General features: G+C 38.2%; 3 protein-coding genes across 4 annotated transcripts; 1 reads left to right on the top strand and 2 right to left on the bottom strand.

Annotated features, from left to right (window-relative positions):
- Positions 1-510: 510 nt before the first annotated feature.
- On the bottom strand, positions 511-7,237 carry cdk5 (cyclin dependent kinase 5). The gene is made up of 12 exons (XM_085378915.1): positions 7,076-7,237; positions 6,649-6,737; positions 6,468-6,535; positions 6,317-6,377; positions 6,181-6,237; positions 5,966-6,061; positions 5,451-5,525; positions 3,896-3,992; positions 3,129-3,198; positions 2,914-2,974; positions 2,737-2,817; positions 511-1,452 (listed from the first exon to the last, which is right to left on the bottom strand). Exons 1-12 carry the CDS (start codon positions 7,110-7,112, stop codon positions 1,366-1,368), a joined length of 879 nt encoding a protein of 292 aa, XP_085235041.1. The 5' UTR covers positions 7,113-7,237; the 3' UTR covers positions 511-1,365.
- Positions 7,238-9,561: 2,324 nt separating this feature from the next.
- On the bottom strand, positions 9,562-15,318 carry abcb8 (ATP-binding cassette, sub-family B (MDR/TAP), member 8). Its single transcript, XM_085377139.1, has 16 exons — positions 15,179-15,318; positions 13,817-14,147; positions 13,539-13,694; positions 13,147-13,241; positions 12,536-12,641; positions 12,269-12,430; positions 11,906-11,991; positions 11,707-11,804; positions 11,504-11,609; positions 11,369-11,402; positions 11,112-11,248; positions 10,901-10,995; positions 10,688-10,821; positions 10,439-10,586; positions 10,106-10,356; positions 9,562-9,901 (listed from the first exon to the last, which is right to left on the bottom strand). Exons 1-16 carry the CDS (start codon positions 15,283-15,285, stop codon positions 9,818-9,820), a joined length of 2,130 nt encoding a protein of 709 aa, XP_085233265.1. The 5' UTR covers positions 15,286-15,318; the 3' UTR covers positions 9,562-9,817.
- Positions 15,319-15,544: 226 nt separating this feature from the next.
- atg9b (autophagy related 9B) lies at positions 15,545-26,063 on the top strand. 2 transcript variants are annotated; one of them, XM_085378845.1, is made up of 14 exons: positions 15,545-16,367; positions 16,539-16,586; positions 16,841-16,901; positions 17,469-17,639; positions 19,340-19,481; positions 19,632-20,380; positions 20,680-20,833; positions 21,045-21,224; positions 21,339-21,584; positions 21,853-22,091; positions 22,206-22,299; positions 22,707-22,791; positions 23,016-23,185; positions 23,315-26,063. In XM_085378845.1, exons 1-13 carry the CDS (start codon positions 16,259-16,261, stop codon positions 23,165-23,167), a joined length of 2,430 nt encoding a protein of 809 aa, XP_085234971.1. In that variant the 5' UTR covers positions 15,545-16,258; the 3' UTR covers positions 23,168-23,185; positions 23,315-26,063. The 2 variants fall into 2 exon arrangements, with proteins under 2 accessions (XP_085234971.1, XP_085234970.1); XM_085378844.1 differs by having other exon boundaries at positions 23,016-26,063.
- Positions 26,064-26,379: the final 316 nt, after the last annotated feature.

Genomic DNA, 26,379 nt, shown 5'->3' with positions numbered 1-26,379 from the left:
CACATATATATTAGCCCATTTACTGTTAATTGGTATAATCCTGGCTGTCAGTGTTCAACGTATTTTAAGGTAACGACAACTAAACAATCGGAAATAAAACTATCACAAAGTGCACAAAAGATAAATACAAAATGAGAGAATAAAAGCCTGAGAAACAGAAATGATCAGTTAGCCTCTCGTGCTATCCAAAAATCTTGTAATAGGTAATTGGAAAATGAGTTTTAGCGTTGGTATGTAAAATATCAGAAAACGCAAAAGTGCGTACAGCCCAAGTAATCAAAACGGTCTCTACTTGTCTCACTGTTTTCTACATTGTTGCCAGTCAGTTTTTAATTTGGTACTAGCTGTAGGAAAAAAGTCTCATTGATTCAACAGATACACTTACAGTTAAGTCTGATTAACAGCTAGCATTACCTAATGAGTAAAAAGAGTGATTAAGGTAATTAAATTTAGCTTTTAACTGGGGGGAATTCCCATTTCCCTTTGATTATTACCAAATGACATATTAATATTCAGGAAGCCCCCACGGAAGCTTTTTGAAAGCTTGTGTTACAAAAACATTGACTTATGCCTTAATCATTTTCAAATGAATAGCATGACTCTAAAGCCCACAAATCTATTAATGCAGTCTAATCGTAAATGGAAGCTCTGTAGCATCAGTGGCCTCTGGAATGTGTTAAAAATATTAAATCAGTAAATGTATATATGATGGCTAATAGGTAAACAGCTGTACAGACATGCCACATAAGAGTATGAGATCATTTAGAACGCCACCATTAAATTAGTCTGTCCACACGTCTCAGCCATATGTTTTAATAACCAGATTCAGGTGGTCAATATACCATCACATATTGAAAACTTTCAGATATAAATATTGGAACTGGCATCAAAACCTCTACAAATGATAAGACTTCAAATCTGCTTTGAAAACAAAAACATAATAGAAACAATATATTTACAAAGGCTTTTTAGGGGCTACTGTACTGCACTAAAATTGTAGTTATTCAAAGTGAATTCACCAAATGAGATTACCACAGATTCTAAGGGCCATTTTTAATTATGATATACCGCTTTCACACGTATAAGGTTTATGCGGTCCAACGTCGTCCCACATTTGTGCCAATTAACTGGAAAGTGTGTATGTGCCAAATTAAAAATAGGCTTTCAACTTAAAAGAAGCTAATAAATCCTTGCAGCGACACTAGGACTTTGTTCCTCACAGAGGCACAACAGAATGAATAGCAGGGGGAGTGTTTGAAAATCCAGTGAGGGATTTGCCTTGTTTTGAATTTTTCCTGAAGTCCCAAAAGAGAGCGGGGATGGTTGATTCTGGCAGCTGACGTTTATCGAGAGGCAGTTAAGCATTTATGGTGGGCAGAAATCAGCAAAGTAAGGATGCTGTAAGGCCTCTTCTGCAGAGATCCTCTGGACAGGATTACATTTCAACAGGTTCTGGGTGAGATCAAAGGATAGATTTTAAATTAGTGATTAGCAGTATCAGATTTCCTACAGCAAAACTTTTAGCTGGGCTAATCCATCTCAAATCATCACATTTTTTAAACATTTTTTGCTTTTTTTTTTTCATTTTTTATTTATTTATTCTTTTTAAATATTCTGCCTACCCACTTCCTGCATTTTTCCCCCAACACTTTGGAATCCAAGGCCATTTTAACATATCTAAAAAATATCAAATAGTTTAAAATTTTCACTGGCCTCCTTTACTATAAAAACAAATTATTGAATATTTGCTAGTCAAAATTAAAATAAAAGGTATCATATTTGAGCATATACTAAAAAATATATTATTGCAAAAGACATCGAGTGACAATTTTTTAATGTTATATAGATGTTTTTCACAGTAATGGAAAATAAACATGAAATTCTTTTGTCACAAAAATAAACCAATTTTGTCATCGAGCAAATGTGACAAGTTACACCACAAAAATGTCACTAGACAGTCTAATCTAAATACAAAAAATTCTGGGGTTTCCAGGGGGTACTCTAATTATAACTGAGAAAATAATTTTGTTAAATATAGGCTTATTTTTGCATTTTCGCAACCCACTTTGCAGGCATGCACATTGCCATGAAGGAGTCAGATTTAGTTTAAAATGTACTAAGAGGCAATAAAAAATGCATAAACTATAATTGCAAAAGATTTTGTTCATAGAAATTAATATAGCAGCATAATTAGGAGTGATAAAGAAGGGATTAATAGCTCATTTCATGTGAGGAGCCTTGCAAGGCCAAGTTGCTGTGTCCACATGGAACAATATGGTTAGGGTAGTCTGATACAAGACCCTTACCCTCTAACCCAGCCGTGACTGCAACAGGCAAACAGGGATCATGCTATCCTCATGATGACCACTGTAAGAATTGCAATATTTATATATATAATTTTGCATTTTTTTGTTAACATATTCACGTCCAAATATTGCAACATATTTCAACATGTGAAAAAAAAAAAAAACATGCTAGAATTGGACCAATCATTTTTCAAAATTGGGGTGGAAAAAATACAACAAGAACAAAAACACAAAAACACACACACAAAACACCAATCTGAAAATTATCAAGTAAAACTTTACTAAAAGTTGTCTAAAGTTTTTCAGCAAACCGGAGGTGACTGAGCAGAAGGCCCACAATGATTTTAGATGGAATAACCCAGCTACAATAACAGATTTCCATTATTTTACTGTAGCTACTCAAATATTGCGCAAATTTGTTTTAGAGTACCTGAAGTAGATCCCGTCCTGTGCTACTTAATTTAGGGACCACATTAACCAGTGAGGTGGTGGCAGGATACATGGGATATGGCTAAAGGAAGAAAAAGAGTTTGTAAAGAATAAAAACAATTCAGTAAAAGCTCAATGCACTGGAAGTTTTACAAAGAAATGACATCAAAAAAACTACCTTGTAATCTGGGAGTTTTGTCATTGTTGGCCACTGTTCTTCAGTTGGTGTTCCCAACAATGTACAGAGCAGTTAAAGACAAACTTTTAACATTACTTTTAAGACTTGCTGTTCATAAATAATTTAAATATGAGTAGTTCTGCCCGAACAAACCAGAGACCCACACACCAAACTGTATATCGTCAGAAGGTACTGCATTAGCATGGAAAGGATATCTGAAAATTCTTTTCAACTGGTCATCCACATCATTCCCGGGGAATAAAGGCCTTCCAGCATTAGCCAGCTCTGGAAAAAAAATTAAATAAATGGCATCAAATTAAGTTACCATTCAAAACATGAACACAAAAAACCAACTAACTATCCTTTAAAGATGCTGGCCTCAACCACTACACAATATGACTGTTTACTTAAATGTTGAGTGACTTTAAAGAAGACTAGACAAGAAAGCAGGGGGAGAGAGCAGGGACAAGCGGCAACTCTTTAACTTAAATCTTTGTTTGCACATTTATTACTTGTATATAGTATTACATCAATTATTTTGTTACTTTATTGATAAAGTAAGAGCTTTACTTTACATAGTAAAGTAAAGATATTTTTATCTTATTAAAATATTGATTTTTATTTATGAATGGAAAAAACAAGCCATCCATATTAGCCTCTTATTGTACAATATAAACATTCTGTTTATTTATATGTACGAAGGACAATGACACTATTTCTGCATAGACTTCAAAGGCCTTTGGGTTGGAGTTGAATCCAGGCTGCTGTATTTAACTTTGTAGCTTATGGTCACCTGCTCACACTGTGACCTGAACTGGAACCTCAAAAGTAATACTTTAAATATTAATAATACTGTAAAATAATATGAAACTACCAGAATCCTAAAAAGAGATACATTTGTGGTCTTACCACCCAGCACCAAATTATTGGATTACTTGTTTAATTTTATCCTCATTTGATTCCACAAACCACACACACAGACCTGCAAATATGCATCCAGCAGACCACATGTCGATAGAGGTAGAGTAAAGTTTGGCTCCAAACAGCACGTCCGGAGGCCGATACCACAATGTCACCACCTAAAAACAAATCAAAACAAAATATATTATCACAACCAGACTAATCTTAAAATAAATGTTGGGCATAATGATGGCTCTCTGAGGTGGGTTTTACATTTGGTGTGTTTCACAAAGAAATTACTTTGGCAACACTGTTACTAATACTGAATGGCATATTTAAATCTCCCTCTGCTTTCCACCACAACTTGTTGGCATTTTAAAAAGCTGCTGCTGTGTCACACACTAATTTTTCCAAGGACTTATGAAAATGAGTCGCCTGGAGGGCACCGCAGGAGTAAAAAGGACAAAAAAAAGAAAATCAAATGCAATTATAGAAAAATTCCACTTTTCAGAGCAAATGTGTGGGCTGACTGCAAGTGACTATGCTTCAGTTTAAAAAGTGCAAAAGTTCACCTTAGTAATTGTTGTGCAAATTACTAAACATGACTACCTGCTACAAAACAACTACTAACTTTTCTTTTTATAAAACTTATACTTGTAGAGCTTCCAGCTAGAAAAGGATTTCAAGTTTTTCAACTACGACAAATGAAAAAAGTACAGTGTTGTTAAGTCCTTGCTTCTAAATATGATAAAACTGGCTTTTATAAGGGTTAGCTGAATAGTATTGTGGATAAAGTAAAAACTTAAAAAAAACAAAACAAACCCTATACTACGTTTAAGCTGCTCATACTATGTATATTATATAGTATGTCGATGTAACAAGAAGCAACTGTGGAAGCCACAGAGCAATACATCCTCTTAAATGTAAATGATATTTTAAAATCTCAATGCTTCAAACTCAGGTCTCCACTAGATTTTCTGTTTATTACATTTTCAGATCAGCAGCGTCAACCTGGGTCAAAATCCCCATGAGAATCGTTTGCCAGGTTTTTAGGTAAGCCTCGCCCGTCATTTCTCTCAAAGCTTTAGCAATAACAAAAATCAAACACCCACATGCTGAGACATGCGTCACTCCATTTCATCATTAATTAAACAAATTAATTTGAAGATAAAAGAAACAACTTGACGACCTTAACTGTGTGCACATGAGAGACTGCAAAGAAAGCACATTTTAAAAACGAAATAAAACACTGAAAAAGTTGAAGGGAATCTACTGGTTAGATGTAAATACTGTGCTATATTCTGGCTCCCTTTTATATTTAGATCTTAAGGTAATTAGGTCAGTGCACTTCTCAAACAAAGCTGGAAGCTTTCATTTTACTCAGGAAGAGTGGTTTTGTTTTAAAAACTGAGATAGTATGTTTCATCATAAGATTGTTAACCTTTTGGATACCAATACTTCTTGGAAAGCCAGCTTTAAAGTATTCTTACACCATTAGTTTACACAACATTAAAAATAAGTTGTCCTCTCTTTAGACACAGCAGGTGCCAAAAATTGTGCTTTTAACACTGGTCATATGTCTTTAGTTTAAAGCAGTGAGCTGTTATTACCTTCTGCATTAATGATGTATAACCTACCTCTGCTGAGTAACACCTCACAGGAATTCCAAAAGCTCGAGCCAAACCAAAGTCAGCCAGCTTCAGCTCTCCGTTCTACAGACAGATAAACAATTCTTACTATAATTATCAAAGCATATAAATGGATACATGTCTGTATCCACATTATCACCTCCCTGAGTCAATCTAACAAAATTTTGATATAAAAACCTTTGTTTTTTTTTATTTATTCTAAATCCCACTGCTTTTGAATTATATTATGTATATTATCATTTCATCGTCGCCCCGTGAATGCAATCTCTGTATCACACGTGGTAAACTAAGACACTAGTAAGCTGCAGTGCTCAAATGAATGAACTTCAAAACAAAAGATATTACACAGAATCTCAATGATAAACTCAGTGGTGCTTGTTTTCACAAAGAAAACCAGTGTCCATCTCACTTAGTTTTCACTTTAAAGAAATAGTATACTGATGGAGTCCACACAGCAATGAATGTTTATCAGCCATCAAGTCCAAATGCACCTAAACACTCACTCTGTTGATGAGGAGATTCTGCGGCTTCAGATCTCTATGAAGAACATTTCGACTGTGACAGAAAGCAAGGCCTTTCAACAGCTGGTACATGAATGACTGTACAGGAAAACAAACAGCATCAACAATATGGAGTTAATTTGAAATTTTAAGCAAAAAACAGGCTTTTAAGCAGTCAGGTTTACATAGTTTAAATGCTCTTCATGTTTATGTCTCACCTTCACAGTTTCAGGATCTAGATCCCCGTTGCAGCTGTCGAAATACTTCTTCAAATCCTGCAGCAGAGAAGAGAGACATATTAGCCTCAGAAGGTACATATTAAGATATAGTGCGTTTTAGGGGTGATCAACTCACCTGATCACAGTATTCAAAAACCAAGGTTAACTTCTTGTCACTGTGCAAAACGTCATGTAGTCTAAAAAAGGCAAAATAATATTCTGTTGGTGTTTGTTGACATCAGGGTTACATGCAAACTGGAGGCATTCAGCTCTTCTGTCAGACTTACCTGACAATGTTTTTATGTTTCAGTTCCTTCAGAAGACAAATTTCTCTCAGAGCAGAACTAGGCACCCCCTAAAAGATTATTTTTAAAATTTAATAAAACAAACAGCTTCCATTTAGTACTAGCCTGCTAACCACTAGCTAACAAACACTGTGACTCTCATATCATTTTATAAAGAACAAACCTCGTCGTCGTCGTCCAACCTGACCCTTTTCAAAGCCACAATTTCATGGGTTTCCCTGTTTTTTGCCTTAAAAACGGTCCCATACGTACCTATGGAGCAGACAAAATTTATTTAAACCACATATCCCGATGAATGGGCACAGCTAAGGGGTCCTAATATTAGCTCGCTACATGCCCACCGTTAGCTAGCGTTAATATAGTAAAAGTGGAAGGCAGAGCTCTTCGGACTGGCACTGTTACTAGCACATACTAGTGCGAGTAAAAACTCGCAATGTTTCCATGTGGTTAACTGGGGCATACATCAACGAATACATATTGCTTACAGATTAGCTAACTTAGGCTTCGACCTGCATGAATGCTACATTAGCATGCTAGGCTAACTAATATCAACCTTGCGAAATTAACCAAAACGAAAGTCTGAAACTTACCCTCCCCGATTTTTTCAAGCTTTTCATATTTCTGCATGTTTGGCCAGTGAAGCCAGCCTCGAATACGTTAAAAAACCAACGAATGACAACACCCCAAATTGGGGTGAAAAGAAAATGTTATTGTAGCTAGCGTTAGCTTAAATCTGTCTACTATGCTGCTGCTCTTCGGATTGCAGCCGAGCATGTCTTGTTTGTCATCTACAGGCTGAAAGTCGAATTACAGCAACCTTGAAACTAATCTGCTATAATGAACAGCATTTTAACAAGCAGAATTTCGTGTCCTTAAAAAACATCATTTGTGAAAATCGTGTACAACGCAAGTTTATGTACAAAAGTAAAGTAATCCATAATAGCATTAAAGCTCATTAAAGATGGCTCATTCACAGAGGTGTTGCTGCAGACAAAGTGATAATATGAACATGGTAGAGATGTGATTATCTGGGGCGATCATTACTAACATAATCTTAAAGTGCAAATGTATTCTAGGAAGTTGTGAGACTGTTCATTTCTTCAGTAGACTTCCAATATGGCCTAATATATATGTGTAGTGATGTAAACACAACTTTAAGGCGATTAATTTTATGTCCTTTGTGATGTGATCAGCAAACAAGCCCATTGTTCGGAATACTGATTGCTATTGTTTATTATTACAAAAGAATATGTCAGCACATACAGCTGCAATCCTTAATTTTTTGAACAAAAGAACAATTTTTTGGTGTTTCCTCTATACACCACAGCAGTGGATTTTAAATCAAGCAATCAAAATCAAGCTGCATATTTCCCGCTTTAATTAAAGGAGTTTTTACAAACGTTTTGCATTCACTGTTTAATTACAGGCATTCTCTATAGTCACCCATTTTCAGAGGCTTAAAAGTAATTGGACAATGGATTGACAAGCAGTTTCATAGCCAGGTGAGGCCTGTTCCCGTGTTCTGTCATGATAAGTGAACAGGACATAATATCCAAACTTGATTAAACGTTTTGAGATTATATTTTAAAGCTTTTCGCTGTAATTTAAAATATGAGACTCAGAGATGTTAGTGCAAGTGAAGAAGGCTATCATAAGGCTAAAAAGGACAATAAATCAATTTTAGGGGAGGCCAATAGAATAGAATAAATCTTTATTGTCACTGATGTAAGAACAATGAAACACAGTTTGGCATCTCTCTGTTTGCAGCTTATAGAGATGCCAAAATGTGTTTCAAATCAATAACCTGGTTCATTATTAAACATAAGGAATGGGATGACCAGCTCAGCAACACCAAAAGGCCTGAGTGAGTGCAAAACTAATGTGGATGATGACAAAATTATTTCTATGATTAAGAAAAACAACTTCACAACATCTTACCAAGTTAAGAACACTCTCTAGGAAATTGCTGTGTGTGTGTGTTAGTCCCCATAGGGAAATAGTTCCTCTGCATTTAACCCATTCACCCAGTGAAGCAGTGGGCAGCCATCAATGCAGCGCCCGGGGAGCAGTGTGTAGGGACGGTACCCTGCTCAGGGGCACCTCAGGGTAGCCGTTCAGTGGAGTCGAACCCCCGACCTTCCGGTCATGGGGCCACCACTCTACCTACTGAGCTATCCCTGCCCATATGTATAATGCTGTATTATTGTTGAAGTTTATAATCAAGAAACACATTCATGGATTCAAGAACAGAGTGTAACAACAAAACATTTTAAAGAGCCAAAAGATTCTTTAGTCACGTAAACCAAGATTAACTTGTACCAGAACAATGCTAAGTAAAAGAAAAAGCCCATAATCGTGCCCATATAATAACATGGAGCCAATGTTATAATATGGGCATGGTATGCGCCACAAAGTGTGATTGCTGACAGAATTAGCAGGATGAATTGCGTGCAGGGCTATACTCTGCTCAGGTTCAGCAGGGTAAACTGAGTGGAGTGAGCATCACGATGCAAACAGTGATCCAAAGAATGCTGCAGAAGCAATCCAAGAGTTTTTACAAGAATCAATGTCTTTATATTTAAAATTGTTAGTTTGTCCAACTAGTCTTGAGCCTCTGAAAATGAGGCATTATGTATAAAAATGTCTGTAACTCGTACAGTAAATAGTTAATGAAATTTTTGTTAAATGTCTTGAACCTTTAAGTCAGATGTAAAATCCACTGTGATAGTGTACAGACAGAAGACTACAAAAAGTGTCTTTGTCTAACAAACTATGGACCTAACTTTAGTCTTTTAAGAGCACAAGGGATATGTGCTGGCTGTGAAGTTTCTTCTTTACATGTGGCCTGGATGTAGTAAAACTATATATACAAATGTATGTGGAGGCAAAGAGGAATGATGCCAAAACAGCAATTCCTTCCCCAGAGTTTAAATTTAGAATAATGTCAGTACTGATCACTGGTAAGGGTCTGTGTTGAGTTTCTTTCAAATTTGTAACAAGAAAGGTTTATTGTCACCCACAAACAGATAAAAAACACTTTAAATTAATTTAAGTAATTTTAATATTTTGTCCCAGCACATTATAATCTATCATTCTATCAACAATATTGGAAATAACAGCGCATACAGTAGTGTAATTTGTTCATCACAGGCCAATCCACATTGGTCCATTTGTTCATACACATTTGTAAGTTCTCATAAAACTAGTCACAGAGCTGGCAAATTTACAGTACATTTTAAATAATTAATTTTCCACACATGTCTTGCTATGCATTTCAAAATAAACACCATTATACAGTATTATACAGCTACTGTAAACAAATATGGGTGTGGTCATTTTTGCCCCTCAGCTCTTTGCCTGCGGATGAGATCAGAATAATATCCTCCTTTGCTCAGCAGTTCCACATGTGTCCCAGCCTGTAACAAAAAAGAAAAAGGTGTTAGATATAATAAAAATTGATATAACACAATCAACTCAACAAGGAAGCTACCAGTATGTCCATATTTATTACTGAATACTGAAAGAATTCAAAGTACATCTCTGACATTAAAAGCTAGAGTAAATTAGCTGGAGGATTTAAATGGAGGTCAGAGTATGTTCTGAATACTCAGCCTTCTCACCTCCACAATACGACCATTGCTCATCACGCAGATCAAGTCAGCCCTTTGAATGGTGCTTAATCGGTGGGCGATGATGAGCACAGTGCGACCCCTTGTGGCTCTGTCCAGAGCCTCTTGCACCACTCGCTCTGATTCTGCATCCAGAGCACTTGTGGCTTCATCCAGCACCAGAATACTGGGGTTCTTGATCAAAGCGCGGGAAATGGCAATGCGTTGTTTCTGTCCACCTGATAATGTCACACCTCGCTCACCTGGATTTAAAGATCTGGAGTTTAGAATGAACAAGCGGCACCGTTTCTTAACAGTCGTGAAAGCTCAAATGGGAGCACATACCAACCACGGTGTTATAGCCGTCTGGGAAACCCGTGATGAAGCCGTGAGCATTGGCTTGCTTTGCTGCATTAATGACCTCAGCATCTGTAGCCTCAGGCTTCCCAAAACGGATGTTCTCCATGACGGATGATCCAAACAAAACTGGCTCCTAAAAGAAAGGAGAAAGAGGAAAAAAAGAAAGTTGCAGTGAAAATTGTTAGGAACTAATACTTTTTAAAAATTGAACATGAAATGATCAGCAGCCTTGACCTGATTGATGAATCCGATAACTTGGCTCCTGAGCCAGCAAAGGTCAAGTGTTCGAATGTCGAGGCCGTCCAACATGACTACGCCGCTGGTAGGGTCATAGAAACGCTCCAGCAGGGACGCCACTGTGGACTTTCCTACAGGGTTAAACATTTATCAGATGACCCAATATTGTTTCAATGTCGAACAGTTACTAAATGAAATGTCAGAAATTACCTCCTCCAGATTCTCCAACAATGGCGACTGTTTTACTGGGTGGTAGTGTCAAACTGAACCTCTGCAAGACTTGATGGCCTGGTCTTGTTGGATAACTGGAAACATATCAATAGAAAACAATACATCATTCACAAAACATTCTTTTATGTCTGTGCTCTGTTGTAGTTTTAAACTTATATTTGATTTGGAGCTGAATTAGAAGGATTTCAACCTGAACGAGACATTCATGAAGTCCACTCTTCCTGTGAGTGAATGGTATGGAATGCGTCCTCCTCCAGAGAGGGGGATAGTGGGCTGCAAAGCAAGGTATTCAAAAACCCGAGCCCCAGAGCTCATTCCTCTTACCACCTGCGACAAATGTTAAGAGATTGCCAGCAAAATATTTGAGGCATTTGGAAATGTTCACATATTATAATACTCCGGTTTCAAATCTGGTTGGATAATCAGATAATCATAGTTTTTACTTACTTGACCGAAAAGTATGGAGATACTGGCCAAAGACCTAAACATAAAATGAATACATGACTTGTAATTAACTACTTTTGAAAAAATACATTTAACAGTAAAAGAGAAATCATCGTGGAGCAAGTTGTGTGTTTTTACCTCTGAACAGTCTGAGAGGCAACCAAAAAGGACATTAGGTCTCCAGGAGACATTTCATTGCTTGAAATTAAAGTTCCTCCAGCAAAAATAGTTCCAAGGACAATGCCTGTATTAACACGACACAAAAACATTAGCATAATGTTGGTAGTTTAACAGCCTGCTAAAAAGTGTGTCAACTAATTAACATTGTAAAAGACACTCACAGTTCAGGGCTATGTTTGACAGCCCTTGGAAAATGGCAATCCCAGTACCAAGATTTTCATTCATTTCACATGATTTGTCAACTTCATATGCATATAACCTGTGTAAAAACATTACGGAAATCAAAACATTGTATCTCTGTCATAGTGCTTTTCTGAAAGTACAAAGGGTAGAAGTATAACAAAAAATATTCTCACTTACTGGAGCTCTCGTTCCTCCATTGCAAAAGCTTTTACTGTGCGCACATTACCAAGTGCCTCATCTGCCACCCCTGTCGCCTTTGCTACCTTGCATTTGACAGCAAGAAGTAAAAACACAGTCAGACAGCAAATTATACTAATTTTGCAAATAATAGCTCATGCAGTGCTTTTTATTGGTTGCTTTGAGTGCCAGTGGTACTAATAAATTAAGCACTGCTGCATTCGTTTACATTTTACTGCATTTCAAAATAGGAGTTCAAACTTAACTAACATCTGCTGGCAGTAATTAGAACAAATCTTGAATTTATTAAGACAGCCGCTATATGCTTATAATACATGAAATATAACATGCATAGTACAACACCTGCTCTTGAGCCAAGCGGGATAGTCTGCGAAGGAATGAGCCAATGAGAGCTCCTGCTCCCACAAGACAGGGGAGGACAAGTACTGTCAAACCTGTGAGTTTTGGAGAAATGACATAGAGGGAGACAAAACATCCGACTGTCTGTGTAATACTCCGCAGACCCTGAAAATATACCAAAAAAGTGCAAAAAAATAAGAATTAGAAGCGTAAAACCAGAAAAACTTTAGTAACAAAATCATCACTGCCGGATCGTTCTTGTGTTATTACCTGAGAAATAACCAGTTTAAAGGATGACTTGAACTCCTGAATGTCAGCAGTCAAACGATTCACCAGCTGCCCGGTTTTATTAGCATCGAAGAAAGCTACGTCTTGTCTGAATTGAAAGAAAGCAAACAAGACAATGTGAACTATGGGAATCCCTGCCAGACAGTGGATGTCATACAGTCAGAGTTACGTGTATTTGGATTATGACACCGTTTTTGCAGTTGTGCTTCTGTACACCGCGACAAAAACTTTAAATTAGACAATCAAAGTGCAGACTTTCAAAACATTAATCAAAGATTTTGCACTAACTGCTTAGAAAGACAATTTTACACATAGTAATTGGATTACTTAAAATGCCCAGTTGCTTTTGATGTTTTGAAAATGGGTCACTGTGTTAGAAAAATGTCTGTAAATAAACATTACAGACATAAATTTGTTAATGCAAATTTCAGTCTGAAGTCTTTATGTTTTGAGTTAAAATCCTCTGTGGGGAGCACTTAGAGCCCAAATTACAAAACTTTTCTCATGGTCTAAACACTTCTGCACCAAACTATACATAACATTTATTGTATACATCGATTTTTTTCCCTTTGTGTCAATATGTATGTATGTACCTCAGTAAGGATGCAAAAAGGGTCTTTCTCATGTCTGCCGCCACTCTTTCCCCCACCCTCGAGAGCAGAACAATGTACCCACTCGTCAACAGTCCCTGCACAAAGGAGGCAATTAAGTACCAGTTAAATAAACAATTTTCATTGAATAGATTAAATAAATAAATTATACAGTGAGATCTTTAAGTGCCAAATGAGTAAGATGAGAGAAAATGTGTGTGTATACGGCTACACAACAATTTAATATAGTTAACTGAAAACGCACTGACTATAGCATTAGAATGACTGCATTATAAAGCTGATAATTGCAAACTTCATGATTGTAGTATTTATTTTGTGCTTGACTCATGTTCACAAGTAAGTTGTGCAACTAGTGAGATTTCATGTGTACTTACCTGGATACCATACAGTCCAAGTAATTTCAGGGCTGGACCTCTTATCTCATGAACATAATTCCCAGTATTTTCTCTCAGGTAGCGTGCCACAACATTTACCAGATCACCGAGCATCAAGGGGATTTGAATGTTCAAGATAGCAGCACCAAAAGCGAGCTGAGGAAAACAGCCCCCCCCCCCCCAAAACATCCATTTTAAATGATAAGCATAAATGTCCTAACTGGCTAAAATCTTTTGCTTCACTGACATTCTTGATTAGTAAACAGATTCAGTCTTACCACAACAGCACAGACGAGAGTGAACAGCTGAGGTTTTACAAATTCCCACAGAACGTGCCATTTGAAGTCAGGCACTGGGTTTTTGGCTACAACTTCCACGGGGGTGTTATTATTCACATCTGCCTCACAGTGGGCTACATGGCAAAACAGTCGAGCTGAAACAGTAAGTACTGCTGGTCCCAGGATAAACTTCAAAGCTACTCCCGGGGGTTTCGATGTCCTGGTGGTGGACTGACGGACAGCTCTCTGAGTCAGGCTCCAAATGCGACTGACAGCACCGCCACGCTGCTGTGAAGAGCTGTTTGCATTAGACCCTGGGGATGTGTACCACCTGGATACAGACCAGGACAGAAATAAAATCAGGGAATCAAAATCATGAAGGTTTTGCAACACTAATGTAACAAAAATCCTGGCCGTTATCAGCTACTCAATTTTAATGAATTCGTTCCCCTGTGTTACAGTTGAGTAGCACAAGGAAATGTGGCCCAACTGAAACAACATTTTTGTTTTAAATATATTTTATTGACAACTTCGTATTAATAAAATATACACATATATATATATATATACACACACACACACACACACACACACACACATATATATAAATTGAGAAATTAATGAGACAGAAAAAAACAAGAAAACAAACAATGTTAAGAGAACCTGTATTTAACAATTATAACGAAGTGGCACTATAATCACAGTTACACAAAAGAAAGCATAAAGTATAAAACCAGTATAAAACTTTCTCTTCAGTTTTATATATATATATATATATATATATATATATATATATATATATATAGTGATAATATGTGCAAATACAACGGATTTGCTCTATTGCGTTAGGATTACGTACGGCTCGTGTTAATAGGTGCGGTGATTACAGCGATTGATGAGCCTTTATCTGCGTGGGAATTTGAGTATAAACCGCAAATTGTTGTTTTTTTCTTCCAAAAGCCAAAGTTTAATTTAACAGAATGCATTTACTTGAGTATGTTAATGCTACTTCACTATTTTTTGGGCAAATGTTGAAGTTTTTATACATTTATCTTACAGTTCAGGAAAAATTCAGGAAAACTAGTCGAAATTTTCAGTTATCTCAAAAGTTAGAAAGAAAAATCTCACATTTGTGTGTTAATGATTTAATATTTTTAAAGTGGTTTTGTTTTGATTTGTTTTACTGTCACAGTACTGCTTTTTTCTAAGAGAAAAGATCTGAATAAGTCTGGCAGTGCTAAAGGAAATCAAAGTAGGTCAAGTGTGACAGTGAGGAGAACCACATATATGGGATTATACAGCTGGTATAATCTACAGGTCGCCTGTCACTGGCTAAATTAGCTACCGGTCACTTTAACCTACCGTGAAAACTTCCATAAGTCTGCACTTTTATTGCACCGGCAGTGCAACGACAATGGCCGCAATGGTGCAGCAGCGATGTTTGCTCTACAACTGAGCAACTGAAGCATCCTTTACTCCTTTTTCAGTGATAATAAACTCATGAGGTCAAACTAATCTTTAAGCTCTACAGTAATCCAGCGAAACTCTGCAGGTTGCCATGTTCAAACTCTCCCAGGATGCATTTCAGCTGGAAAGCTAGGACCGTTGCTTTAAGATGATTTTTTCTTTGTGAAACCCACAAGCAAGACGAATAAATGCTTACTTCACAGCAAGCTATATATCGATATTTGGGACTATTTGGACGACGCTAAAAGCGAAAAAGTCGGACAACAGAGGGTCTGCCATGTGAAAATTATTTTAAAAACTACAATTGCTACTCGGAAATTGCGTCAGTGTGATCAGAAGTGACGTCAAAGTCGTTTTGTTGACATTTGTTAGCGAAAGACAAAAACAGTGCACACGCACAGGTTGATGTATTTTTGGAAATCAAGTAACGGACCGCGGAACCGACCGAAGACAGCCGTGTTGTAACTGAAACGAAGTTGTGTGAGATAAGCGAGCTGTGGTGAAGAGGTGGACACTGAGCAGCAAACACTAAAAAAGGGATAAAGATCAGCAGATGAACCGACGGCAGACGGGAACAAAACAAACCGTGTCACCCTGACTACAAGACTGGCTGAATCATTCATAGGTTAGCCAGCCGCTGCACAGTCATTTGGCTCAGGTAGTAATCTTTTATTAACGTAAGGGACGCTCATTACTAACTATACGGAAGCTTCATGTGCTGAATTGTTAACTCCAACGCAGAATTTTACTTGTCATCATGGTCGTGTAGGGTTACACAAGCGCCGTCCGTTAGTGGAGCAGGTTAGCAGGCTAATGTTAGCTGTAGCTAACCTCCTTTCTTCCTGAAGTGCTCGAGCTGCTAAGTAGCTAGCTGCAGGATGTAGTTGTGGTTGCTAGTCTGCTTTCGTTTCGTATAGTCTTTAGTATAAGTAGCTCGTTAGTTGTGGAGGGGTGACCTGAAGAATGTGAAGCACAATGGCCAACTTTGAAGCTTACCAGGAGTATCAGAGAATTGATGACTACGAGGAGGACTCACCACCAGGAGAGGAGGATTTACTGGTGCACGTGCCTGAGGGCCTAAAAGGTAAACATATTATTATTGCTTACGTTAAAAGTGGTTTCTAATGTATGTTAAAGTTTGTACTTGTTAAGGTTAAAAAGGCTGGCCATCTGCTGACAAATGATGCAACAAAATAAGAGGTTAAGTAAGTTGTAAAAGACTTCTGCCTTTCCAATGGTCTCATTTCTGTTTCAGACTCATGGCACCATATCAAGAACCTGGATAACTTCTTTACAAGGATATCCTTTTAAACTCTGTGAACAAACTGGCGAAAGCCAGAATGATCCCTTTTACATCATTTGAATGTCACTTCTGCTGCTGCTGCTATGGGATCAAATATGAATATTTAGACATTGTGTTACACTGATTGTTATCACTTCACTGTGCAGTCAGCTTACTTATAGTGAATGTCCACACCCTAAATACTTATAGTTAAAATAATTGCATACCTGTTGTAGGGCTGTTTAAAATTTTCCTTAACCATGTTGTTCACATATATCACTTTCATCAAAAAAATGGCTTTGCCTGTATGATGTTTTCTGAGTTCTTTGAACTTGCGTAAGTACTGAGTTGCACAGAAATACTCACCATGTTGAGATGGCTAAAATATTGCACCATCATAGCAGGTGATACACATTGAATGCAAAACATTAGGTTGATGTGTGTTTGCAGATCTAAGAGGAAATTTGTTTGGCCTTGTGTATGTGTCTGTGAGTTAAGTGCACCCCAGCCTTTGACGACAATACCCTTTTTTTTTTAAGCAATTCCGTCTCTAAATGTTATTTTGTATCTTTTTTTAATATGGTCATTTATTCTGTTATGACTTTTTCTGTTAGGATTAATCCCTTCACCAGCTGCCATGTTAATGCAACATATTTTTTATACTCCTGCTGTTTGTGCTGCTGCCATGCCTGTATGACATTTGTTATTCCTGGTGTTTATCAGATGGGGCGACTTTACTTAACTACAGTGTGTAGTGTAGTGTATTGTTTATAACCTAATTATTTATAGCAGTTAAACATTAAACACTTTTCATTGTTATCTTTTGGTTTTCTTGGTATTTTCATTAAGTGTGTAACCTAATCACTCTCTTTTTTTTTTTTTTTTTAAATCTCACTCTCACAGTCAGCTATTGTTTGTTGTCACATTCACAACGTTCCTTGTCAACTGCGTGGAATACGATGTCCTGTTTGCCAATCGAGCGGTCAACCACACAGGGCCAATCCAGAACCCTTTGGACCGGAACAAAGTCACACTGCCAGATGCCATCCTACCAACTCAGGAGTGCACTGCAAGGTAATGATGGCATATTACAATCCTACAGACAGTTTAGGTGTCTGAAGGAGATTCGTTTTCTTTTTTTTTTCTGGTGGGAAAAGGATGAGTTGACTTAATCTGACAGAATGTACAGGCATGAAAAGTCATGCACATTCCAGGAAGTTTGATTAGACACTTTGTTCTCAAGCAGAGTCCAGGATTAGAGACAGGCCTTTAGAGGGATGTCATTATTCTGACTTAATACAGTCGCAATTAGACTTTCACACTAAATCTCTTTATGGGCTGTAAACGATTTGGCAAGAGTGCAAGATACAGTCACATACTCTGAGAAAAGAAAAAAAAAACTATTTAACTGTAACCAGCATGTTTTCTCCTTTAATCTAGAAATCTGTTAGAACTCACTTGTGTTTGTAATGCAAGGCAATGGTTTGTCATCAGATTAATTAGACTGGTTTCTATATTTCATTCAGTGTTTTTTTTTTTTTTTTTTTTTCATTTTTGGTTTAATTCACCCTGAGATTAGTAGCTTCAACATTTCTGCAACTCATGGTTACTTGGAGGGAGGTGTTTGTTTTGAGAGCTCAGCCTGGCTTTGGAGAACAGAGCGATGTAATTGATAGCTATGGTGAGGTACAGCTAGCCAACCGAGATGCTGACAGCTTGGCTGGGACAGCGAGCTGACTACCACATGACACCTCACAAGCTGACTGCAGGAGTAAGCCCCCCACCTACCCCTCCCACTCCTGTGTTGTCACATTTTTTTTGACAACATGTAGCCTAGACTCAGCTTGACTGCAGCTCAATAGTTGTTTATATGAAAGGCAATGACGTCCGCTTGGATTTCTAATTTGGGAACAACTTGTCCCACAGTTCAGGCTCTCTCTGTCCTCTTCATACCCCATATCTAATTTCCCTCATAAAGCAGCTTTAAAACGCTCGGACTGAAAACAAGATTGTATTTTGTTTAATACATCTGAATGTTAACTCATAAAGAGCTTTTACAGTTGCACTGAAATTTGCTAATGTTTGTTTAGACACATGGGAACATTAAAGGGTTTCCTTAAATTTAGAATATAATGAGCAGACATCCACCACTGTACTTCAAACACCCCCCCACCAAAAACATGTTAACTGAAGTTTACTAGATTACTCCATCTAAGATCAGCTGTTGCATACTTCATATAAATATTATGTCATTAGATAATGAAGAGCCAACTTAAATTATTAGTAGAGGAGAGGGGAATGTGTGTAGATAGATAGATAGATGAATACTTTATTAATCCCACAAGGGAAATTGTTGTGTTACAGTGTGTGAATGTGTGTGTGAATGGGTGGATGACAGGTTGTGTAAAGCGCTTTGGGGTCCTTAGGGACTAGAAAAGCGCTATACAAATACAGGCCATTTACCATTACTGCAGCATGATAAAGAGTAAAAATAGTACTGTCTACAATAAATGACAAATAAACAACACAGTTAAAATAAAAGTGCCACAGATGCCCAGTACGGGCCTTATACTGAGATAGTGCAGGGATTTTATACACACAACAGTGATTAAAAAACAAGTAAAAGTATAAATGAAGTTAGTTAAAAACCATAAAGTATGACCGACATTGTGTAAGAGATTTTACAATGACTCTACATTATGTACAGTGTTTACTATGTATGAATTGATACATGAAGTTAGCCATGTTTTAAAGGAGCTTTTGTTTCTGTTCAGGATTCAAGAGAACAGCTGGATCATATTCCTTCTCATTATGGCTGCTATATTCTGGATCTATCGTCTTATTAAGGTCATTTGCAACTTTTTGAACTACTGGGAGATCAGGCAGTTCTACATCAAAGCACTGAAGATCAGAATGGTGAGTGCACCAACTTGAGATGAGTATTAAGGTCATTCAAACAAATTTTTTTGACTCATGTTCATTGGTATGCAGAGAGATGATAAATCTCAGTGTTTTAAATTGTGGCTTTGTCTCAATGTGAGTGGGTTCCTTGTGTCTTTCTCCCAGGATGAACTATGCAACTACACATGGCAGGAAGTCCAAGACCGTCTAATCAGCCTCCAGAGGGAACAGCAAATGTGCATTCACAAGAAAGAGCTGACAGAACTTGATATTTATCACCGGATCCTACGTTTTAAGAACTACATGGTGGCTATGATAAACAAATCCCTGCTGCCGGTGCACCTGCAGCTCCCCCTGCTGGGCAATGTGGTCTTTCTAACCCAGGGTCTGAAGTACAACTTTGAACTCATCCTTTTCTGGGGCCCTGGCTCACTCTTTCAGAATAAGTGGAATCTGCACCCCAAGTACAAGCGCAGTGGAAACCGCCTGGAGCTTGCCCAGCAGCTCAGCAGGGTCATCCTCCTGATGGGTTTGGCCAATTTGCTGCTATGTCCCTTCATCCTAGTGTGGCAGGTGCTCTATGCTTTCTTCAGCTACACAGAAGTGATCCGCAGAGAACCTGGGAGTTTGGGCGCACGTCGATGGTCCCTCTACGGTCGTTTATACCTGCGTCACTTCAATGAGCTGGACCATGAGCTGCACGGGCGTTTGGGTCGTGGCTACAAACCCACTTCCAAGTACATGAACTCGTTTACATCGCCACTGCTGACTGTGATTGCTAAGAACATTGCCTTCTTCTCAGGCTCAGTGCTGGCTGTTCTCATCGTACTTACAGTCTATGATGAGGATGTTCTGACAGTGCAGCACATTCTGACTGCTATTACTGTGCTGGGGGTGACAATAACTATCGCAAGGTGAGTCCTCAAAGCAAGCCCACCCAGTCAGTCATCAAAAAACAACTACAATATACACTGTTACAAATTATTTGTCTATTTTTATTTCATTTATTCAGCTGAAAGCTAATCAGTGAAGTAATTCTTTAAATAACTCACATTAAAACTATGAGCAAGTATTAGATATTCTTCATCAGGTACTCCCATCTGAATTTTTAACTTTTTATGATAAAGCTTTTCTCTTTTGCTTATCCATTTGTCTCATATGTGCAGGTAATGCACAGCTGTAATGCTGACATTTTGTACCTGTCCCACGCCAGGTCTTTCATCCCAGATGAGCATATGGCGTGGTGTCCAGAACAGCTGCTGCAGTGTGTGCTGGCACACATTCACTATATGCCAGACCACTGGAGGGGCAACGCTAACAAGAGTGAGACCCGTGACGAGGTGGCACAGCTGTTCCAGTACAAAGCGGTGAGGAATGCAGAAACTCAGTGGATAGGAACACACTTGTCACACTCAAGTCAGACTGAAATTATGTGCTTGTTCTGGCTGTGATGAGGGTTTTTAATCTAGGACCTGGGTAATGCTAAAACTGTCAGATTGGTCACAGTCATATTTTTATAGGGTGTACATAAAATAAAACGTACAGAACCAGAAATTCATGTCATCTCTGTCCACTCAGGTGTTCATCTTGGAGGAGTTGCTCAGTCCTATTGTCACACCCTTCATTCTCATCTTCCTCTTGAGAAACAAGTCTCTAGAAATAATTGACTTCTTCAGGAACTTCACCGTGGAGGTCGTTGGAGTTGGTGACATCTGTTCCTTTGCCCAGATGGACATCAGACGCCATGGAAACCCAACAGTAAGACCCATTCCTTTTGTCTGGCAGGAGTGAATGAACAAATGTCTCAGTGAATGAAGACTGTGGAAAAAAAATGATATCAAAAAGGTGATCTGTCTATTGATGTTTTTTCAGTGGCTGTCAGAAGGACAGACAGAGGCATCTGTGTACCAGCAGGCTGAAAATGGCAAAACGGAGCTGTCCCTCATGCATTTCACCATAAAGAATCCACGGTGGCAGCCCCCTCAGGAGAGCTCAGTGTTTATCAGCCATTTAAAGGAGAAGGTGCACCATGATGCACAGGCCGGCCCCTCCACTCAGCTGCTGCTCTCAGAGGCGCCTCTCTGCACCTCGCTGCAGTCCAACGAGTCTGGCACTGGGGTAGGAACCAAGTCGATAACACAAACAGCAAGAACTACTTATTTGCTCAAAAATGATATAGGCAGCTAATGTACAAAGAAAACTCAGTAATGCAGTCATCCCTTTCCATTAGGATCATCAGTTTTTCCCTATAAATACTTAATGCCTAAACTACTAGAAATTTGATTACTGATAATGGCTTCATTATGAAATATATTGTTGTAATTTCTATTCTCATTAATTTTTTTCCTTTATTTTTTTGTAACTTTCTGACATTTGTTGTTTCCAGGCTGATAATCTTTTGGCCAGTGTCCTGGCTCACCCTGTTATAACTGCATCTGGACTGCAAGGGCGAGACCATCGACTCATCCCACCGAGCACCGCTGCTTCTGCTGCAGCCAGCGTTCTCGCCTCTTTGTCCACGTCTCAGCTCGCGCATACCAGTCGTGGCCGGTCACACGGCCTCCTGCCCTCCTCCGTCCACCTTGAGACTACCATGTACCACAGTGAGCGCACCGTAATTGACAGGTATTTTCCAATATTACATTTTATATACTTCTATTCTGAGCTTATTTATAACAAAACTATACCAAACAAAATCCAAATGCTTGTTGAAAAAAAAGTGTTTGGCTTTTTTCCCAGTATGTCTAACAGTGACTCTCGTGTCCGGAGCAATGCACTGCAGTCAGAGTTTGCCTCAGCCGAGATGAGTCTCCATGCCATCTACATGCATGAGGTAATTTCCTGTTCATGAACTATAGCCTCTCAAACGTGTGTGTGTGTGTGTGTGTGTGTGTGTGTGTGTGTGTGTGTGTGTGTGTGTGTGTGTGTGTGTGTGTGTGTGTGTGTGTGTGTGTGTGTGTGTGTGTGTGTGTGTGTGTGTGTGTCCAATGTCCCTTTTTTTTCCTCCAAAATTTTAGGTGCTATTTTTGCACATAGACATGCACAAACATGCAAATCTTTACTTTGGTCTCTCATGTATCATCGTGGCTTCAGTTCATGGTTTCATTTTTAGTATTGCTTAAAAGATTTAATGCTCGAAAGGCACATTTTGAGCCACAGTAATGCTTTTAGTATCTTTTGTAGGTACCATAAGTTTAGCACCCGTTTCTGCTGCACACTGAAAACTGTTTGTCTCTTCAGCTCCACCAGCAGAGCTCCCACCCACCAAGAACTTCAGGCCAGTGGCATAATCCAGTGCCAATGAGAGATCTGCACACACACACTGGTAAATGAAAGTGTTGATTTTTAAGAACCTGTTATTTTTAATTCAGCCAAAGATTATGAATATTAGTTTGCAGAGGACTTTTATAAATATTGTTGGTGTCAGTTCAGAATCAAATGAATGTGACAAAAATTCTTGTTGTGCTGAAATCCTGGTTCTGATGTGGATACCCTGATATTACAAATCATTAGACAGCAAACCAATAGATATTATACCCTTATTCTCAGGTTACCAGGCACACAGCGGCCTCAGTTCCAGCATTTCTGTGCCCACCACTGTCCATCTTGGTGGCTGGCAAGAGGTAGAAGAAGATGAAGAAGACGATCAGGAGATTAATAGTGGATCTACTCCAAAACAGGGCACTGGGGGTAGTTGTTGAAGTGCCTTTTGTCATAAGGTATACGCTCTCATTTCAATGCTCTGTGGTTCTGTATTTTTGGGCATTGTTTGTCCTGAAGCTACAAAGCCGTGATCATTTCTCTTCTTCTTTTTTTGTGTTTTTGTTTTCTTTTGTTTTGTTTTTTAGTGTTTACATTTTACTTTCTTCAACGAAAGTTGTGGCCTTAGATGATCTTCATGGAGAATTTAGCATGGACCTTTAATACACCATTCAGCGTTTTTAGGAGGGACTCATTGAATAACCACAGTCTCTGCAGGCAGACTATGGCATCAGGGAAACCATATGTCTTCCGTCCACATTGTCACAATTTTCTTATCAACTTGTAGGAACTTTTCCCGAAGCTCGTATGACAGAAAGATCGATGAGGTGTAGAGTAATCATAGATCCACCGTGCGACGATGGGCGCGAAACGCGAAAGGTTCATCACAACTTCTGCTGCGCACAAATCGAGTATTTGAGCATCACAGGGTATTACGGTGCAAGTATAATTGAAGTTTTCCACAGAATAGTGTCTCAATCTGTGCCACAGCATGAAGTCTTCAAATTGTATCTTGTTTGCCTGAACAATTTTAGTCATCTGGGGGGGAAAAAAGCATTTCAGAGTTGTGCTATTTGACTCTTGTAAAATGTAAATACACTTTTGCATCTTGCTTGTTCCTTCAAAGGTCACATTTTTACTACTAGATCCAATTCCTGCAAAATATACCAAGTATTGAAATGATTCAAAAGTTCACTATATACAGTAGCCGCACTGCTAAAACACTATGTGTATCTGGGAGTTCCTTGAGCCTAAGCATGCACATGGTTTGATGCTGCTGTCTGTGTTTAGTGGTCCTAAATGCAGATTTTTGTTCAGTGTTGTTGTTTCTGCGGCTCATCTGTCAAGACAGTTGCTTTTCCTCAAAAGCAGAGCCGTAGTAATGGGCACCAAGTACACTTGTCTTAGAAATCCCAATGCAGATAGAAGATGTAATTGAAATCTGTTTAAGCTGGACAGAGCCAGCGTTATGCCTTAACACCGATGTAAAAACATGTATTTAAATCCTAGTTTTCCGCATTACCTCAGTTGTGGAGGAGAAAAAACGAATACACAAATCGATACCTCTGTAGTGTATTTACTCTTGTGTAAATATTTATTATACATAAACGTTTTTTTCATTCTAGAGGTGCATCTTTCGACTGCATTTTGATTTTAATGGCAGGTGTAGGTGGAAACCATTTTTAAAAGAACAAAACAGTAAGGTGTTACTTTTTTCAAATACTTTGTGTGCTTGTTACCATTTTTTGTGCTTTCCCTCAAACTGATCATATAAAAATGGAACTTCATCATAAGGGCTGATTTCAGAGTGCGTGCTAAGGACGGCAATTCTGCTAAGACTTTATTTTTCCAAAGTAAGATCATTATATATATTTATTTCCCCACATATGTAATTGATACAGGTATATAGAGAGATATAATTTATTTAGGAAAAAAAAATTAAACAATCATAAACTTTTACGAATGGAGGTGGTGTGTGGCCCCTCTTACAATGTGGTTTTTGTCTTTAATTTTGGTGTTATTGCAAAGATGCCATGCCCAGCGGCAAGATGGTGAATGCAATTGCCGGTAAACCCTGAAATAAACTGGGACAAAATCTCATAGTTGATCTAGTGATGACAATATCAACCCAGTTTTATTGCATTCTGCAAAGGAATATAAATTGAGCCCTCCACCTCTATAAGACTTCAGAGTGTGTCCTAACCCTCTCGTGTGTTTAGAAGTTGTTTCACTCTCACGTTGAGCGTGCATGCGTCTGTGGAGGGAATGCATTTTAACATCTGCGTAATTATGCTAACACTTTTGCACTGATTGAAAAGCATTTTTAATGTGTGTGTGTGTGTGTGTGTGTGTGTGTGTGTGTGTGTGTGTGTGTGTGTGTGTGTGTACTTGCATCCTGATTTAACTTTATAGATAAGCATTGCATCAGCCTGTCTTGTGTTGTCATTTGTCCTCAGCAGACTATAAGGAAACACTGTGGCCAAGCACATAATGTTTTTTTGCTGGGTTTTTTGTTTTGTTTGTTTTTTGTTTTTTTCTTCTGCCGCTGGTCAGTAAATGTCTGTTTCCCTCACACGGCCTTAAATGTGCTTACACGCATTTCTTGTGGTCGCAGTTCATTTGTGGTGTTTTTTTCCATATGAGATGAGTTTGTGTTGTAGAGACACTGGAGCTCAGCTTTGAACACAGAGTTTTGATAGTCTCCACATTTACACGCCATGGTAGTGTCTAATGTTAGTCGTTTTATTATAAGCAGTGCCTTGGTAATAAGGATTAGCATTTGCTCTTTTTAGAAGCCGTCTCATGTTAACCAACAGATTTGCTTTCACATATTTACCAGCACATAGGATGTACAGTATTTTTGATTTCCATGCCATTGTGTATAGCATCGAGTGCATATAGTGAAACTGTGGATGTGTCTTGTTAGCTGACAGGTCAGTCTGTTGTATCTGACAGTGCACTTCTTTTGTCATGGGACTGCGCTGTCTTTAACATCCTGAAGAAACGGGAGCATGCCATTATGGCAAACCTTCTGATCATACTATGGTTTCTTATCCACTATATAGACCAGTCGAAGGATCACAGTGACTGGAACAAGGTGCTATGTTTTCATCCTGAAATGGTGAATTTGTTTTCTTCTTCTTCTTCTTCTTTTTTTTTTTTGTGGTTACAAAAGTTTGTCTGTATGTTTTTGTTCTGTAAATTGAGCAGCATTAGCTGAAATATGAAACATGCCAAAAGAACTTGTTTTCAGCACAGCTTTACAGTACGTGTTGTTTTCAGAGACTGAGTAGAGAGGCAAATACATCTAATTTTGAGTGTATTTAATCGTTCTGTGTGTGGTTGATTATGTAATGTTTATTTAAAATAAAAAAGAATAAAGTTTAATTTTCTTTGTTTTTGTTTTTGCTGTTGCTTGGAAGTAGTTTTTCATGTAACTTAACTTGTAAAAACTTAAATACTTAAACAACTCGATTCTTTACCCTCACATTTTCCAACCAAAGGAGTCTACTGTGTTTTCCATTTGTTTGGTTAAATAATAACTGTAGACAAGAGACATTATAGATGGATAGATAGATGCCTAGAGGTTTGAACTATAACGCCTAAATCTATATAACAATAAAAAAGAAAGTATTTAGTGAACAGCTTCTGA

Source organism: Diplotaxodon limnothrissa, linkage group LG18 (genome assembly GCF_057381915.1).
Source record: "Diplotaxodon limnothrissa isolate DT_005_m linkage group LG18, D_limnothrissa_male_GT1.1, whole genome shotgun sequence".
In the NCBI taxonomy this organism is placed as follows: domain Eukaryota; kingdom Metazoa; phylum Chordata; class Actinopteri; order Cichliformes; family Cichlidae; genus Diplotaxodon; species Diplotaxodon limnothrissa.
This window is presented reverse-complemented; position numbering and strand designations above follow the sequence as displayed.